General features: G+C 42.8%; 1 protein-coding gene across 3 annotated transcripts in view; it reads right to left on the bottom strand.

Annotated features, from left to right (window-relative positions):
• Window positions 1-809: 809 nt before the first annotated feature.
• RPAP1 (RNA polymerase II associated protein 1) overlaps window positions 810-17,899 on the bottom strand; it is a 41,622-nt gene continuing 24,532 nt past the window's right edge. For all 3 annotated transcript variants that reach the window (XM_064462510.1, XM_064462509.1, XM_064462512.1), the window contains 11 exons: window positions 16,949-17,106; window positions 15,443-15,622; window positions 14,478-14,679; window positions 12,495-12,604; window positions 10,408-10,603; window positions 9,344-9,493; window positions 8,731-8,873; window positions 6,656-7,460; window positions 4,416-4,592; window positions 3,685-3,741; window positions 810-2,901 (listed from right to left, as the gene is read on the bottom strand). In XM_064462510.1, the coding sequence (XP_064318580.1) occupies window positions 2,755-2,901; window positions 3,685-3,741; window positions 4,416-4,592; window positions 6,656-7,460; window positions 8,731-8,873; window positions 9,344-9,493; window positions 10,408-10,603; window positions 12,495-12,604; window positions 14,478-14,679; window positions 15,443-15,622; window positions 16,949-17,106 (2,325 nt within the window). In that variant the 3' untranslated portion in view covers window positions 810-2,754. The remainder of the gene's footprint in view (window positions 2,902-3,684; window positions 3,742-4,415; window positions 4,593-6,655; window positions 7,461-8,730; window positions 8,874-9,343; window positions 9,494-10,407; window positions 10,604-12,494; window positions 12,605-14,477; window positions 14,680-15,442; window positions 15,623-16,948; window positions 17,107-17,899) is intronic.

The raw sequence follows: 17,899 nt of genomic DNA, 5'->3' as shown, positions 1-17,899 counted from the left end.
AAAATAAAAAAAAAATGCACAAAGTTCAAACCAGCTTTAAGGGTTGGTTGCTTTTTGGTTTGGGGGTTTTTAAGCCCCAATTGCACTGAAGCCTAGAAAGTTTGCATTTAAACTAGATAAAGCAATGCCCTCTAGTGTTCTACAGAGAAATCTGGTGCAAGGCTGCTCAAGGCCTTAAAAAATTCAAGCTCAGCATTGCTGTACCATCTCAAGTGACAGCCAAAGTTTTGAAAGGTCACAGCTCACACGCAGCATCCTTAGAACGTTCCGGACACAAGTGTGGCCTGCAGAAGTGTTTGGGATCCTCTCCCTTCCTTTTCCACATTGCTGATCCTTGCATCAGAATTTCATGTCAAAAGATGTAGGTATTTTCTGGGCATACGCTGATGGCTTGAGAAACATCTGGAAACAAGAGAGGCTTTTGATAATCAGGCAGAAGCCTGATCCTTTACATCCCAGAGTTCACAAAAGAAATGAAATCCACCTCCTCTCTCATCACCTACAGATACCATCCCTAGACAGTTTTTTACAGTCTTCCCACCTGGGGCGTGTGACAAGTCACATAATACCCAACCTGCACCTTCCCCAAGTAAACGCAGGGTACCAAATGCTGTGTGAATGACCCACCACACAAGCAGGATGATGCCTTTGGCTTGAAGAGCTCTCTCACAGAGCTCAAGTTAGTGGATTTTCTCACAGCAGTAGCATTTCCATGGTATTTATAAATCACAAACAGAACTATACAAACTCAGGAAAGATTTAAATAAAGGAGAACATTCTCATAGTTTAAAAAAAAAACAAACCAAACCTGCAGAGCTATCAAAGTATTTACTTACACCCTGTACACATTACAAAATTCAACTTTGCATTGCACAAAGGGCTGGAAGAGTTTTTATAACTGGAGGTCTGAAAAGCAAAAGGCAAAGTCCCTGATGAAGGCTGCTCTTAAATGGGTAGCTATGAGTCCTTAAATTTTACTCTTCATTGCTCTTTAAAGACAACTGCTGGACTCTCACCGTCTAGACAGAAGAGAAACTTGGATGCATTTGATTAAACTTTTAATCACATCAAGTACTTTTAAAATAATTAACAACAAAACTCTCCATGTTGACCACTGTGCTTTTGTTATTTTATGTGCCATTGATCTGCAGCAGAGATAAACCACAGATGAAAAGCTGCAATAGAAGAAAAAAGGGAAAAAAGAAGAAATTAAAATGAAACATCAGTTCCACCCATGTCCTATCTGAAATAAGGGGGGGAAAAGATGGAATGATGTATTTTCTGGCAACCTAAGGGGGACCGATACAGTTAGAAAACTGCCAATGCAAAGACAGCACCACAGCCATAAAGTTGCTAGCTGGAATTTCTTTCTCATCTGGAACAATTTCAACAATTACAAGCTGGCCTATTAACAGCATTTCATGCTCTTATCAGGACATTCACTGAAGCAAGATTAGTATAGGCATGGTTTCTTTGAAGGGAAACGAGCTTGGCCTGTTTCATAGGTAAAGAGAGAAGCTTAGGTCTTCAGGCTAGGCATCACCCTGCACCTTCCAGAGGAATTTATTCCTAAAAACAAAACAAAAGTAATACTTCTATGAACAAAACCTGTTGAAGTTAAGTTCTCCAAACAAAAGCCTGCCAGAGTGACTGTAGTTCTGCAGAACTTATTGGATATAAACAAATCATCTAGTGACATCACACCTAGGATAAATTCTGGACTTGATCTGGCACTTGCGATGAGCCTTTTAGAGCACCGTGTTTGTAGCCCTTGTGTCTGAGGCTGTAATACAGAATTTGGATGTAGAAGTGGGATCAAATTAGGAATTTTAAGATTAGGTTTAAGCTTAGAAACTCAACTTAAATTTTAAAGTTACATTCCCCTCTTCTCAGAGGGCAAGCAATACATATTCTAGTTAAACAAGCAGATACTTGGGGTTTTTTTTCCTCTAATGGGGAGCAGTTACTGCCAAGCATCCCACCCTGCAAATAAATTATTTTTGATCTTGTTATACATGTAACCAAATTAAGGGAGAAAAGAAAGCAGTTTAGAGACTATCCAAAAGACAGCAAAGGCAGGATATCCAGTGTTTGTACCACTGCACTGGGAAATATTATTTCTTAGTTATTATTATTACAATCCGTCTGTGTGACTCATTGTGTGGACAGAATACTATCCTGGAGAAACAGCTCCTATATCTATTTTTAAAAAAAACAAACAAAAAACCAGTAAAAACCACCCACAAAACTCTCCGGATCAGCTTCTTCCCTGCTGTATTGTCACTTTGTTTGCAGGCGATAGTGTGGGGAAAGGACCACTCAAAACTCAGGGAACAAAAAAAGCAAGGAAAAGATCTGGGGAAGACAGACATCACCTCAAGAACCCACAAACTCCAGCCTGAATGAATGAAATAGCTTTTCCACTTCCTTCAGTTTATTCAACAGTCCAGTGCCTCTCAGACACTTTCTCACCTTCTCTGGAGAGAAGCAGAACAACCTGAAAGAGAATGGAGGAAAATGCTCCAGCGTTCATCATGGAGAGGCCGCACACACACACTGCCACATCTTGAGATGCGTATCATTCTGCAGGGCTGCGAGCTTTCTACTACTGCTTCACTTTGCAAAGGTGCCAAGAGTGTCCAGGTAAGACACTGGAACTGTCTGAAGTGCACATAGTTTCGTCAGTGAAGCATAAACCAAGCTCTTCCATTCTTCCCCTTGGCCCTCTTCTTGCGCGAGTGTTTTGCTACGAGACTAGCAATGTGCATTCTCCTTATATTCTTTCTGTGTCACCATCTGCAAGTACTTCAGTCGCACGGGAGGGAGCTGCTCATAAAGATCAAATCCCAAAGGGCTCTCTGCATTCAGCAGTCTGTAGTAGAGTAGGTGCTTTTTCAAGGTCTGAAGAATGAAACAGCAGCCATTAAGCATGTCAAACAGAATCTAATCTTTTCCATCCTGTTTCCAACACCACATAGCAACCTGCCAGATAGTACAATTCCATCACGCCCAACGTATTTAATTGTATCATCTTTAACGGAAGAACTATAAAAGCAGAGTTTCTTCCAAGAAAAATAGCTTTTGATTTGCATGAGATTTCCCCTTCTGAACACAACTCCACTGTCTCTTCAACGAGCCCTCACAATGACTTCTTGCCAGAAGCCCAAATGGGGTTTCAAGTGGAATCTAAGAATCTACCCTAGAAACTAAACATAAAGGGCCAAATGACCCAGCTCTGTCACAAAAGTGATAGACGTTGGCAAGCTCCCTGAGAAAAAAAAATAAGAAACCTTGCGTCTGTTTTGTTCTTTTAGGGGGAAGCATCCAACCAAGAGTTAAGGGATATCTTAAGGGAGGGTCTGGCCACCTATTCATAGTTGTCCTAGAATCATCTCTCGAGGACCTCTCACTATCCAGATATAAAGCAGCTTGGGCAAGAGGCATGGAAGTACGGTATAGGAGATTCATCTAGGCTCCAATGGGCTCAGTGCTTTGAGTTCAGTTACTATAAGAACTGGATAACACTATTTATAGCCATCACAGGTCAAAACCCTGCTGCTAATCTCCTCTCATTCTCAAATTAGCAAGGTAGTTCAACACACATTTCAAAAGCCCAATCTGTAAGAGTACCCTGTCTGAAAAACTTAAGTCCCAGTGGCACAGACTGAACCTTACAGATCCTACCTCATCCACCAACAGCCATGTCTTCCGCAGCATGCTTTTCCTAGCAGCATCAGACTCCTGGGAACAAAACACATACTTTGCTTAATATGGCACAGTGCTACCTTTGCCCACGGGTGTACAGCACTCCAGAAGGATGCTTTGTTCCTTATGATGATGCTCCAAAGAACAGCTTGGTCCATCAGAAACGGCTTGAGAGATGGCTATTGCTTGGATCCTGCCTCTTTCCTCCTTTGCCTGACCTGAAACTCAGCTGACTTCTCAACTTTCAGGTAGAATTGTAGATCAGAGGTGAAGTGTTAGCACAAGTAACCATTGCTAGAGGTCCCATGGCCATGGGAAGGTTTCTGCTTGGTTATTCAAGCAAGGTGAAAGGAAAGAGACTGGCCCAGGCAGAGACTAAATCTGTTACAAGCTCTCTCTGCCTGATTAGCTCCCTCACCCTCTTTGCTTCATTCTTCCCCCCATACCATAGCCCACATAGTTGCTGACTTCAAAAGTTTACGTAGGATTTGCCATTAATGCAAGTGCTTTAGGGTATAATGAACAAGAGCTGCTGTCCATGTTTCATATGTGGATTCTCAAGCAGCTGCCCAATCCTCACAACATTTGCTTACAGTCTTTGTTTTCAAGCCCAGGGTCAGTGACTCACCACAAGCCACGCTGGACCCTTGGAAAGAGCAGATACAAAACCCAAAGCTTCCAGCCCTGAGGCTCTGCTCTCCATTACCTACCTGTGTCGTGCTGTCTTGGGAGAAAATAAAGCTGTTCACGTGAGCCACAGCCACCACATAAAGAACGGGGCACCAGGTGTGGCGCAGTGCACCAGTGACCAGTGTTCGGAAGTAGAGTCGCAGGAGGTTCAGGTTATCCTCAGGAGGAAAAGTGTATTGCTGGAGGGGCACAGGAAACTGCAAACAAACCCACCCAGATGGAACATTACAATTTTGTCAGGGTCTAAGTAGCGAAGGGAAGTTCATGACTTCAGGTTGCCCTTGCCCAGCTGTTTGTGCGTGCACTCCCATATAACACTGTGTACCTCGCTGGCACAACCCCCATTTGGAGCAGAGAGCCGTTACTGCCTACACTGAGTAACGTGACACATCTTTGACACAGCATCCTCAGGACTTCAACTTTGTGGAGAGATGTTTTACTGGTTAAATGGCTGCAGTTGCTTTCTCGCACAGGTAAGAAGAGTGGTTTCAAATTGAGGAGACAGAATACTTTCAACGGCACCACATCCTGCTAAGGTTCCAGAGAGGTTTACACTGACCTGTGCATTTAGCCAGAAGAGGAAAGCAGATGTATGTGCCAGAGTTAATGTTATTGTTAAGCAAAGTTTCCAATATTTTCCAACTTCGCTGCCTAGCTTAAAAAAATAAGTTAGAAAAGCTTTTAGTAACAACTTGAGTTTGTCTGCTTTTCCCCTCTCCAGAAGCCCAGTTCTTATTCTTCTCCATTTTGGCATAAGTTCTCTGGGGCTAAAATTAACTATTTCACTTTCAAGCATCTTCTTTGTACAGTTAAAGACAATAACTGATTTTACTCCATTCAAAAAGCAGTCTGCCTTCTAGAATATTCCCACTGCCCACTAGGGTTATTTTTAACTCAAGACAAAAAGGGACAAAACCCAAACAAACACCACCACCTCAAGTGATCTTGCTCAAATTTTCCAACACATAGTTTGTTTTTAAGCAACATGGCAATGAAAATACTGTTCAAAGTATTCTAATGGTACTGAGGGATCTAGTGTTAAGGGATCAAGACAAGATAAAGCACATGATGTAGAATCAACGTTTTCATCTGGAATATGGTGTTCAGCTCTGTTCCCATATATATTTGTGGAACTGGAATAGAGGCAGGGAAGGGCTACTGGGAACACCAAGAGAACAGAGAGCTTATCATACGAAGCAGGCCAGAATATCTTGGCTTACTTGGCTTAAGAGACAAAGGCTCATCTGGCCATAATGATATGGAAAAATCAGCCACAGGGCTACTAGAAGCAGAGCAAAAGTGCTCCAACCATGCAATGGAAAGCACTGATCTCACATAAGCTGCTGATTCACAGTGGTTTGGGAAACAAAAATTTTGAAAGGTTATCTTTGTATTGGCAAACTTAAGGCTTGATCAGGTATTGTCTGTCAACTGACACAGAACTTAAAGCCAGCTAAACTCTCTCTCTTGGACTCTGCTCATTCAAAAGAAATGCAATCCTGTGCTTGACAGATTAAATTTTTCACTGAGTTATCCAGCAAAGCACAACTCCAGTATAACTAAATGTGGAAACATGGTTGAGAGGAAAAATGACTGTTTGTCTATGCACTGGGAAAGGAAAAGGTTCTCACCAAGGTGAGAAAATACCTATTTATAGGTATTTATGATATTTATATCTAAAGGGTGGGTGTCAGGATGATGGGACTAGGCTCTTTTCAGTAGTGCCCGATGACAGAACAAGGGGCAACGGGCACAAGTTGGAACACAGGAAGTTCCAGCTAAATATGAGAAAAAACTTCTTTACTGTGAGGGTGAGAGAGGAGTGGAACAGGCTGCCCAGGGAGGCTGTGGAGTCTCCCCTGGAAATATTCAAAACCCGGCTGGACCCAGTCCTGTGCCCCCTGTTCTGGGTGTCCCTGCTCAAGCAGAGGGGTTGGACAGGATGAGCTCCAGAGGTCCCTTCCAACCCCTGCCGTTCTGTGATTCTGTGAAAAGACTTACTTAAGGGAAAGATAACGCTGGCAGAAGAACATGGGGTGCAGACAGCCCTTCATACATGCAAGCCATAAATTGGGAGGTTCTCAATCATTAGACCAAGCAGATTAGATAGAGATAAGTGATTATTCTACTGGACAAGGAGGGATGAGAAAGAAGGGGAAGTGCTGGAAGGATGCCCAAAGTCAATGTTGGAGAAACACAGGCAAGAGCCCAATAACCCAGAAGTATGCAGCAACGGGCAACTACCGTAAGCCAGGATTACCTGCTGGAGTGGCACTCCCAGTGCCCGCAGGATACTTGTGTGCTCCCCAAAAACAGAGAGACGCAGATCAACGCTGAAACGCTTCTGTAGAGGTAGAAGAACAAAGACTCCGAAGAGTGGATCTCCAAAGGAGACACCTTCAAACTGCTCCAGGAAACTAATATAGAGATCGTGGAAGGAAGCCAAACCAGGGAGTGGAGCATCCAAGTTCAGGGAGTCCAATGCCTTGGGTTGGCAATACACAGAGAGCAGGGCAGCTGTGTAGCGGTGAATCGGTGCTTCTAGAAAGAGGTCACTGCCTGTGAGGAAGACACACATCAGTCGTGCAAGTTTGGCAGCAGTAGGGATGCTCTGAAGGGTTTTAGCTCGCCAGGTTTCCAGCAACAAGACCCACTGCAGGTTCCAGGTCACAGTGTTGACGAGATCAAGTGGGAGAGAGTTCAACACAGTGCCGCGTGTCTCTGCATTAGTCACTTTGTTGTAGAGGCTGATAAGTGGAAAGAATGGCCAGTCTGAAGGCAGGATGGGCCCTTTGACCTCAGGAAGCAGCATTGACTGGATGAGGTAATTCTGTCCTTGGTAGGATGCTTGGGAACGCATAAGCGTAGGCTGCAAGTGGACAAAATGAGAAAGGTAGCAGGAGCGGATGAAAGGCAGATTCTGGTACGATTCTCTCAGCAGGGCACCACGAGTAGCCTTTGAAAAAGATGCTGCTGCAGAGCCAGGCTGTGCCAATTTCGCACCGGTACCCAGATGGAGGATATCAGAGAAGTCAGCTGCTTCTGGCCCTCCAGCTTTCCCTTCACTGTAAGATAAAGACAAACATCAGTTTAAGAAATAGAAACAAAATGAAAAAAAAAACACGACACAAACAGAACACCACAGAAATCAATCTCTACAATCTTCCTGGATCAGGAGAGTAGTATATGCGCAGCACTCACAACACTTTCTACGGCATTCAGCTATGATAATATTGAGTGCCGGTAAAGATCAGTTATCTTGGTATTTACAGGGAATTCACAGAAATTTTGGAGTTAGCAACACTAACGCCTTGCCATGAAAAACATCCACACAATGCCAGCAGTCTGATGTGGAGGCTGCAACCCCCTGTCCAGAGAGGCAGTCTACTTACCAACACAGCTGACAGGGTGCTGAGATGAAATACCACATATCATATAAGGCCTACATGAATCAGTAAGACAATTCTCAAAATAGCAGCGTCGCAGCTGGCAGTGGCAAGCTCAGGGGAACCGTACAGACTAGCAGTTAGAAACTGGGGTAGGGCAGGGGATGTTTGTCAAAGCCTTGTACCATAATCTCAGACCAGTGACTGACCATGGTCTGAGATTACTTGCCAAGTTCTCACAAAATGATAGCTCTATAGGAGGTATTTGTAAAACAAACAAAAAACTCACAACAAAATGAAACCCAACAATAAAACAAAGAAAACCCAAATCACAAAAACAAAACACACAAACAAACCCTCCCACAAGCTTCCCTTCTTCCAGGAAAACTATAGTATCTCCTTGCAGCACCTTGGTCAAACCTCCTACAGGGATGCACCGTGGCAAATTTCAAAGAGATTGTGATAAACAAGATAAAATGCTACCATTTTCTTGGCCAGACATGGGAAGCCTCACATTTGAGATGCTCATGATTTCTTCCAGTGCAAGGTGGAAGACATCACAGTTGTCAAATCAGCAAAAAATTGTGTAAGAACTCGTATAATAAAGGTCCGAGGAAGATTCAATAAGCTTTTCAGGCTCTGTCAAATTCCCATGTTTAATGAGAATCAGTTCTACTGGGAATCACAGGACTTTTGTCACAGAGGAGATAAAAAGAAACTGGTCACATTTCTCAACATTGGCACATCAGAGAGAATCTGCAACCACGCTGCTGGTCTGACTAGAAGGCTCTGTGACTGGAGAATATGCCAACGAGTAACTACAATTTGCATACAGGTCCTATTAAAGGCCAAAAATTATGACAAAATTGCAGTGCCACTATGTGCTTTTTCAATTTTCCCAAGTTTTCCCATGTACCAGACTACAGAAAGGAAAAAATGCAAAGCTTACGGAAGAAACTCTGGATTAAAGGCAAGATCCAGTAGGACCTCGTAAGCCAGATGCTCACTCCCTGGCAACAGACGGCTTAGCAATGCCATGGCAACACAGTGATGGAGTGAGGCATGCTGGGCATAATCCGGACAAGTGCCTGCCTGTACAGGAAACAAAACAGATAAAAGCACTGTATCATTTGTCAACAAGGCAATCAACAAGGACAGGACGGTCAAGCAAGACACAGATCTTGCTGGAAAGTGAGAGACTGAGGCAGACTGTAAAAGCTGTCAGCATTCATACCAAGATCTTTCTGCTTCCCTGATTGTCTTACTTAGACATCTTTTTTAGCAGCACGCTTGAAACCTTTGTTCTCACTGTAGCCAGAAGACAGGCAAAAATATAATTTTGCCATCCAAAGTATTTTGGATCTAAATCGCCACATCAATAATTGTAAAGATATTGGTTGTTAATAAGGCATTAAAAACATATGAAGAGTCACCAGATGTAAGTCAAATATGCGAAAGAACATGGATGCCAAGACCAGTTGCCAGTCTGACACGCTGAGTTGGAGAGGCCGGGGTGAAGTGAATTCCTCAAGTGAAAGAAATGAAAGGACTAATAACAATACCGTTCTCCAAGCCAACGCTAACACAAAGTACTGCAGATGATATTCATGGCGCAGGATCCATGCAGATGAGGGAGTTACAGAGGGAGGTCCAGTCTGCCAGCTTTGATGCAGATAATCCTTCAAGCCTCTGAAGCCCAGCACAGAGCTGTACTATAAAGGAATCAGAAGGGAAGACAGTTCATGCTTGGAGGAAAGTGAAACATAGCCCTTTCCAAGGCCTACCCCCTACCTTCTCCCATGAGAATTCCTGATGGCTACTCCAAAAGGGATATTTTTAAATAGCCTGATAAATATCTGCTTTTCTGCCTCAGGTCTCACCTACATCCATCGTGACCATCCCCACCACAGGTAAGCGATAGTCACTGCCTACATTTTCCATGGCACTTTGTAAGGCAGAAGTCTGGCCCGTGGCTTAAGAAGTTTTTCCTCTCATCTGGCCAGATACGGCTATTAGTAACTGGTAAGCTAATTCAACATAAGATGACAGAGGAAGGTTTTGAGAAAGCTTGTGCTAGGTACTCCATCTCTCTAGGGCTCTGCCATTTCCTCTTCAGGGTTTCCACTCTTCCATGACACTCTCATTCTAAATATTCAGGCCAACCAGAAGTGAAAGAAACCTCTTCAGCCACTGTAGCACCCATTCTCTTGTTTAATTTTATCCCTTTTTTCTTTGCTATATACACTTCAAGGATCCCTTTTCTCCTCTGACGCTCAGTTATCTACTTTGCTTAGTCAAACAACCATTATTTAACCCTTCTCAACATTCTTTATAAATCCATCCTTTAAGTGTCATCATCATTCATCACCTGCTCTATAATTCCAGCTTCCCAGTGTCAACTGGATACTGGAATTCCAAGACAGAGTACTTTTCAGATCCTCATCCCACCTGTTCTGAAAATGGTGGTATTTCTCTCTATAGCATTTTGATATTTTTAAAATAAAAATATGCAAAAATTCCTTTTTAATAGTCCTACTAATATCATTCTTAAGCCTGGGAAGATACAAATACTAAGCTCCCTCACAAGCATTCCCCTAAAACTTACAGTTAAAAAGTCTATTCTCACCTTGCTGGTCAGGCCTTTGTGAATGTGAGTGATGCTATTGATGAGAAACAGGAGGGCAGTGAGGAAGGGGAAAGGTGACTTGGAACCAGCCAGGCTCAGGGGAGGTTTGCCTCCAGTGCAGCTCAGAGATGCAATGCTGCAGACAGATTCTGGTGCTGGGGAACAGGACAGAGGGTTGCACAAAGCAGAACATGGCCTGTGTGAACAGAGAAAAAGGGGTCAGGTCAAGAGTGCTCATCCTGCTGAAGAATTATCTTGTAAGAATGTTACTGTCTGAACTGTGTGACACATTGCACTAAAATAGAAGGTCTGAAGACTGTTCAAGAAAAAACTTAGTACCACAGTTGGTCAAGTAAGCACTATCGCCATACAACCTAATGCTGTCATGTGAGCTGTCATGAATTCTAATCTTCAGCTAAACTGTTCGTGACATGCAGAAATACTGATGCAGTGACACATCTCTGATGTCAAACCTTTGAAAGCATTGGGCCTTTGATTAAAAAACGAACAAACAATACACATTTCCCCATGTACATACAGAAACCAGGCTATAAAGCTGCCCACCCACCCCCAACATTTCAATAATAAACCAGCAGTCAAAGCCAAAAAGCCAGCTTATATCTAAAATTGACACTGCAAAAATGCTGCCCCTTATGTACTCATGAAATGCATATTTTTAAAGTCTGTTCAGAAAGAACCTAGGTTTAATGTACATGAACATAACCGTGCATACCGCTCTTGGTGTGTGTGCTCACCTCGTGTGGGTAAAACCAGAGCTTTTCATACCAGCAGTGCTTACGGGGCCCACACTAGACATACCATGTCTGTACAGGTAAGACCACTACAAGGAAGAGTGACCATAAGCCTGTTGCACAACAGAAATGGGGCAACAGGGCAAATCCTGTCAAACATCCATACCATTACTCCACGACAGAGAACTAATTCTGTAAATGCGCTGCTCTTCTTTCCACTGGCATTAGAATACAGGAGATGCATGAATAAATCTGGGGCTCACAGAGTACCCTGAACTCCTGGCTCTAATCTGCCCAGAATGTTTAGACAAGATTGTCAAAATATTAAGGGAGAGATTAGCCAATGCTTCATTTTTACCAGCCAGTGTTAAGAACAGCCCAAGAGAATTTCTTGCTCATGGCCTTTTACAGCCTGACCAAACCCATCGGTTTCAGATCTCAAGGACAGGCAGGAAAAAGCCTAATGAGTGCCCTTGTACTGGAAGCTTTGGTGCTAAGAGCTTCAGACCTCAGCTCCCTGTCATGAAAGAACAGGGGCCAAACTGTTTGGTGACCATTCAGATATCACTTAAAGATCAAAGATTTCAAGTGCCCCTTACATAAGACATTCTAGGAAGCAGCCACATGTCTCCCTGACTACAAGTTAGGCCTTTTAGGTTCACTCTCTCTAGAGGTTAGTAGGGTGGCTCCCTCTACAGCAGAAAGGCAGAATACCTGCGGAGCTCGACAGTTCCCAGAGCCAGAGACAAAGCTCATGTTTTCCAAATGTCTGAAAAAAAACCAGTTTGGTATCTGGCCTTTCACTTTCTTGCAGGGGCTTTCAAAGCCTTAGTGAAGCTCTGCAGGAACTTCAAGATGCCAGTCTAGTTTAAATTATTTTATATAAGCAGCATCACACAGAGCACATGAATGGTAGGCACACACACATGCTCATCTCCCCAGGGTAAGGGGGACTCAAATTGATGTTGTTGGTTTGGTTGTTTTTTTTTTAAACCAGCGAAACCAAAGAATCATCACAGCCAAGAGTGACTAAATTCAATCTGAAATTGATATGAAAAACACAGCTACATGGAAGCACAGAGATGCAGACCCTGCAGCAGCACCAGTAGGAAAGAATGAACTGAAGAACCTCTGTGGCCATCATGCTTTTTGCTATGAGGAGAGAGAGGACAAAGCAGGGTGTAGACAGAGCCCTACTGCACTCCAATTCACACATATGGGGCACATATGTGCAAGGAAAAGAAGCTGGAGGGGGAAAACTTCCATGCAGTACAGTATAGAAATGACGTTCCCTTAGCTTTTGGCAACAACATCTTAGCAGTGAAATGATTTTACCTGAGCAAGTCCCACATGCTGTGTAAGGCTGGCTGGCTGAGAAGGGGCTGCAGCACCTCAGATGTCAAACGTTCCAGTTCCTCTAAGCAGTCAATTGGATTGACTGATGGCTGCAGAAGACACGGAGAAAGATAGGAAAAGATGGTGAACGAAGGCATTCCAGTGAGGGCAAAAGGACAGGTTGATTTAATCGCTTTCTCTGTGTTTATCATCTTTTTGCCAGACCACATCATCTACAGAGTGGTACTGCTCTAGGTGTTTTTCTACACAAGTATTAAAATGCATCACAGAGATTTCTTAATTGGCTGGAAGTAAGGTATGGGATCCTTGGGATCAAGACTCCCTAAATGAAAAGTTGCCATAAGTGGCTAAACTCCCCTCCCCACACCATCTACATGCTAATCTTTCCATTTAACTTGAAGATGACACAGAGACCTTGAGAAAGCAGAGTGGCACCATGAGGGTCTCAAAAAAACAACATTATTTTTTAAAAAATCAACTGTATAAAGGGCAATTGACCTACCCATCAAAGCATGACTGCGGATGAACACTGCACAGAGGAGCATCTGTGGCTTTTAGAGAACCATCTGAATTCTTCCAACCCTAGTAAGCAATATTCCAGGTTGAAGGAACATGCTGGCAAATTTTTATGTTCTTTTCCTTCATTAGAATACTGCTTTAGCATACAGAAATACGCATTTCTAGAATATAAAATCTGATGTTCCCCCAGGTGAAATCCCCCCCCCAGAAATCAACAAAATCTACATGAAGATGTTAACTTTAGTTCTTAGTCATCTAACAAAAATATTGCAAGAAGGTCCAAGTAATTAATCTAGTTACCATACGTGTTGATTTTTTTTTTTTGCACTAGTCCATTCAAACATGCTACACGCAATTTTTTTTTTAATCAGATTAGCTAACCACAGGTAAATAATTGAACAGCTTCTTAAGTGAACTTCTTAAGAAATTACTTTGTCAGCCACTCTTCTGGAATACCTGTAGAGGCTGAAAAGGAGTATTAACCTCTTGGTTATCCTGGTTCTCTAATGCTCAGGACCTAATGACAGCATGTGAAGGGTACTACCAACCTTTGGTGCACTAAAGACATCTTTGGTGCACTAAAGACATCTTTGAAAGATACTGGCAGTTTCCACCCCAGCCACAAACTCATTCAGTTGCTTTGGACAAATTTCAGAGGAGTTGCAGAAGTGTAAATAACCACAGCCATGAAATTACCCCCACACCCTGAAGGTGGCTCTCCCAGGTCAGACCTTGGGCCTGTCAGTTGGGCAGTACTGAAGAAACTTGCACTTATCTTAAGAACATGAACCTTTAAGGTAGCTAAAGTATAAGACATTCTCCAACAGCATCACACTGATGTGTCACCTTCAGAAAACTCACTTTAAAAGATGGTGACATACTACAACTGTAACTGGGTTACAGAATTTGACCTTGAATGCCAGCAGGGCAGCAAACAAATTTATCTTTGTTTCCTATCCGAAGTTCATATGGCATGATCCTCAAAGCTCAATCTTCTAACCAGATTACTACAATGTAGCTGTACACGTGTAAGCTCTTAGACCACAGCAAATGCAAAAAAAGTGCAACTTGATTTAGGCCACAAGGAAAAAGGACTGCCAAACTAAATTAGATAGTATTTGCTTTATGCTTTGGGTCTCTGCAGTAACTTAGAACAGTCACAGCACTACCACATACCTTGATTGATACTCTGAGCCCAAAGGAGGAAAGGGCAAGAAAGGAAGACAGCGATATTTGGCACTACTAATGTGAAGGATCAGCAGACTTATCTGACCTTAAATGCCATGCAGCCTAGATATGAGCTGTGGTAAACAAAATTTAGTCCTCAGCTAGATGCCTCAACATCTGTCTTTTTGCATACTGCCTGTAAGTTCAGGTTTTCAGGGGTAATACACAAGCCAACGCTGCTGAGATGAAAAGCCTCCCTGTATTTTCAGGCCTTACCTGCTGGCTGCAAGCACTGTAATAAACTCCCAGGTAGTTCACATAAGTTGTGGTCAGAGGCTGGAGAGTTTGCCAAGTTTCTGTCTGGGATATCTCCTGGAGGAATTTTTTCAGACTGGTCTCAAGGAAGGGCTGTAAGCCTGACACTTGGTTCCACGCTACTGGAGGAGGTGGAATGTGTTCCCCATCTTCTGAACTATTACTGAAACACAATGGAAGAATGACACCGGATAGGAAATGTGTCTCCAAAACAACTGTCTCTATAAATCATAATTTTTAATAGCAAGATTTCCAATTGCACGCAGCCTGGAAGGCAATACCCAACAACAGCCACAAGGGGAAAAAAGTCTTTTTACGTTCCCACAGACTAGACCAAATCAATTTAGGCAGAAAGGACGAATGCAGAATCTACTCACGAAAGCTGAAGTTTCTTCACCTGCACTACTCTGTCGTTGAGCTATGCCCTAGTTTTATCGGACACACTACCTCAGTATCCAGCTTTAGTTCGCTTTGTGCTTTTCACCAGAAAAAGCACCTGTCTTGTCTTCAGCAATCCTACTGCTTTGTTGTCTATCCAACCAACAACCTCTTAATCCTGACCCATCTTAGTCTCTGCAGAGAGGTTCTTTCCTCTTAACCTCAGGGAGGTTACGTTCTTTTCCCCAAAAGGAAGGTCAAAGGAACCTCCCTGCTCCTTTCAGCAGGGCATTTGGCTGCCCTTCTGCCCCATAGCTGAATGCAGATTTTTACTCCTGCCTCTTACCAAGCTAGCAGGTATACAGCTATCAGACTAGATACCCTTTCCAACCTTGTGTCAGAGGAAACACACCCCACCACGCAGGAATTCCCATGTGGGACAGTAAACCACCCAAAATGAAGGAAAAGTAGGTGATAGCCAGGTCTCCAAACCAAAGACAGGACGCCGACTACTCAGATACGCAGAACTGGTGACAGAGAGGGCCTACCTGCTCAGCTTGGCCTGCAGCTCTGCCGTGTAGCCTGCTGTTTGCGTCACGTTGGTCAGCAGAGTTACTACTGCTGTAGCTCGCTGGACAAACAATTCAATCATAGGGCTCTTCCCACGGCAAGTGCTGAGCAATCCAGGCAGGGACTGCAGTATCCTCACCAGCACAGGATACAGATCCCTATAGTATGAATCACAGAACAGATGAGGTTGGAAGGGGTCTCTGGAGATCATCTATAGTTCAACTCCCTGCTCAGGCCAAGTCAGCTAAAGCAAGTTTGCCCAATAACATGTCCAGTTGGATTTGGATATCTTCATGGATGGAGGGTCCACAATCCTCCTGCTCCAGTGTTTGATCACCTTCACTGTAAAAATATTTTTCTTACACTTAAGTGAAATTTCCTGTATTTCCATTTGTGCCCATTGCTTCTTGTACTTTCACTTCATACCACTGGAAGAACCTGGCTCTATCTTCTTTACACCCTCCCATCACATTTATATATTGTTAAAATGAGATTATGAGAACCATCACCACTGCCAAAATAACAAAAATAAATAGACACAGAAAAAAGATGACAAAGGAAAAATACTGTCATTCCAAATTAATCTGAATGGAACTTACCTAATACTCTGCCTCCAAGCATTCCAATAATCTCTTGGGAAAACTACTATTTTATTCTTGTTTCCCTAGTTCTGAAATTCTCAGCTGAAGTATCCACAGTTATAATGATGCAAATTTAAGGAATCGTCTGCTGTTTCTCTTTCCTCAACATTTACAGTGCTAAAAAAATTATATACTGTTTTTACTTGTTATTACACTAAAACACCTGATTAGGCTGGAGAACACAAACTCCCGTTGCGGAGAGAGAATCTCCCTTCTGAAACTTAATACTGGCCTCCCTTTTACCCTCTTCAGGGCAACTCCATAGCCATTTCGGTGCTTCCAAGTCAGTACAATTACAGGAATAAGATTCAATGTTTGAGGTATGTCAGACTTAGCCCAGTGCAAACCTTGATGGTTAAGCGCAAGAACTTGTACTGAACTGAAAGTCGACACAGCATACAGAGTTTTTCTGCATCAGTTTGCCTCACTTAGCATGCATGCTGCTGACTGCTGTCCAGACTGCCTTTAGATCATCAGATTCAATCTTGGGTGTGCTGCAAACTATGTGTCTTGATGTCACACAAGCACAGATTATTCATGCCTTCAAGGGGAAAAAGATGCAGCCCTAAAAAGTCACAGTGATCTCCCATAGTACAGAGGAGAAACAACACAATAACAGTGCTTAAACACAGGAGATAAACAACACCAGAAAAAAGTCAATACTCAGCACAAATACTTTTAGAAACTGGGAGTTTTACTGCAGGAGGCCACAGAAAGGGAGATAAGAATCCCTGAAGGGAGCAGAGACTGAGCCTGGACATCCCTGTATTTGCCCCCCTGGAACAGGACGTCCATTTTCTCTGCTGTGCCCACCACCCCCATTTCTCCAGCTTTGGACTGTACCTGTAGAGATCACAGGCCTGACCATAGCCAGCTGCCACAGCCCACAAACGGAAGGCTTCAGTGCTTAGCCTGATGGCTTCCTCCCTTGGCAGGAGCAGATCCAGTGGGTCTTCAGCTACAAATCGACTTAACCGATCTTTCATTTCAAATTTGTTAAGCTGTAAAACACATAAACAAAAAAGAAAAAGAGCAAACAACAAAAAAGACAAAGGAATAAAAGACAACAGTTGCGTGCATCGTTACGTCATTACTCTGACACATGAGAAGAGCTGCAGCTTTTAATTCAGCCCATTCTAAACTCCTCTTGCACTGGTCAAATCTGTCTTTATCTTGTGTAATCTTAAGGAGTATACTACAAAGTATCAATAAATGGTCAATGGCTATTCAGAGAGAAGTATTCCTGGAAGGGATGCCTAGGTGTTACCTAATGCATTCCTAACACAGATCATCTACACCTAAATCATTCCTGACAGAGGTCTGTCTAGCCCACACAGACTCTTGTTTTGAATACTCTCTGCAGCACTTAACTGATTTTTGAAAAAAATACATAATTATCCTTCTTTCAGTAATCCTAAATAGAACTCTGTTAGTCCATATAGATATATCTATAGATATAGATACAGATTATGAAAAACACTGTATACAAAAGTACTGAATTGATGCTGATATTCTTTCTGAGAGGGCACACTAAATGGCTTTCAGAGGTCTTACAACCTAAATCCTTCTATGATTCTGTGTTTATTTTATAAAAGCGTACCTCCTATCTATTTTATAAGATTATAGAATTTTGATGCCTTGGAAATGTTCTGAGGTTATTTTAGTATTGAATTAAGCATGACATGACTCATTTGCAGTTCTCTAGAAATAATTTTTATCCTCCCCAACAACTGGGTACTTTTGGTTAACCATGAAAAAAGAGCTGCTCTTTCCTTCTCCCACACATACAAACGC

Source organism: Phalacrocorax carbo, chromosome 10 (genome assembly GCF_963921805.1).
Source record: "Phalacrocorax carbo chromosome 10, bPhaCar2.1, whole genome shotgun sequence".
Lineage (NCBI taxonomy): Eukaryota > Metazoa > Chordata > Aves > Suliformes > Phalacrocoracidae > Phalacrocorax > Phalacrocorax carbo.
This window is presented reverse-complemented; position numbering and strand designations above follow the sequence as displayed.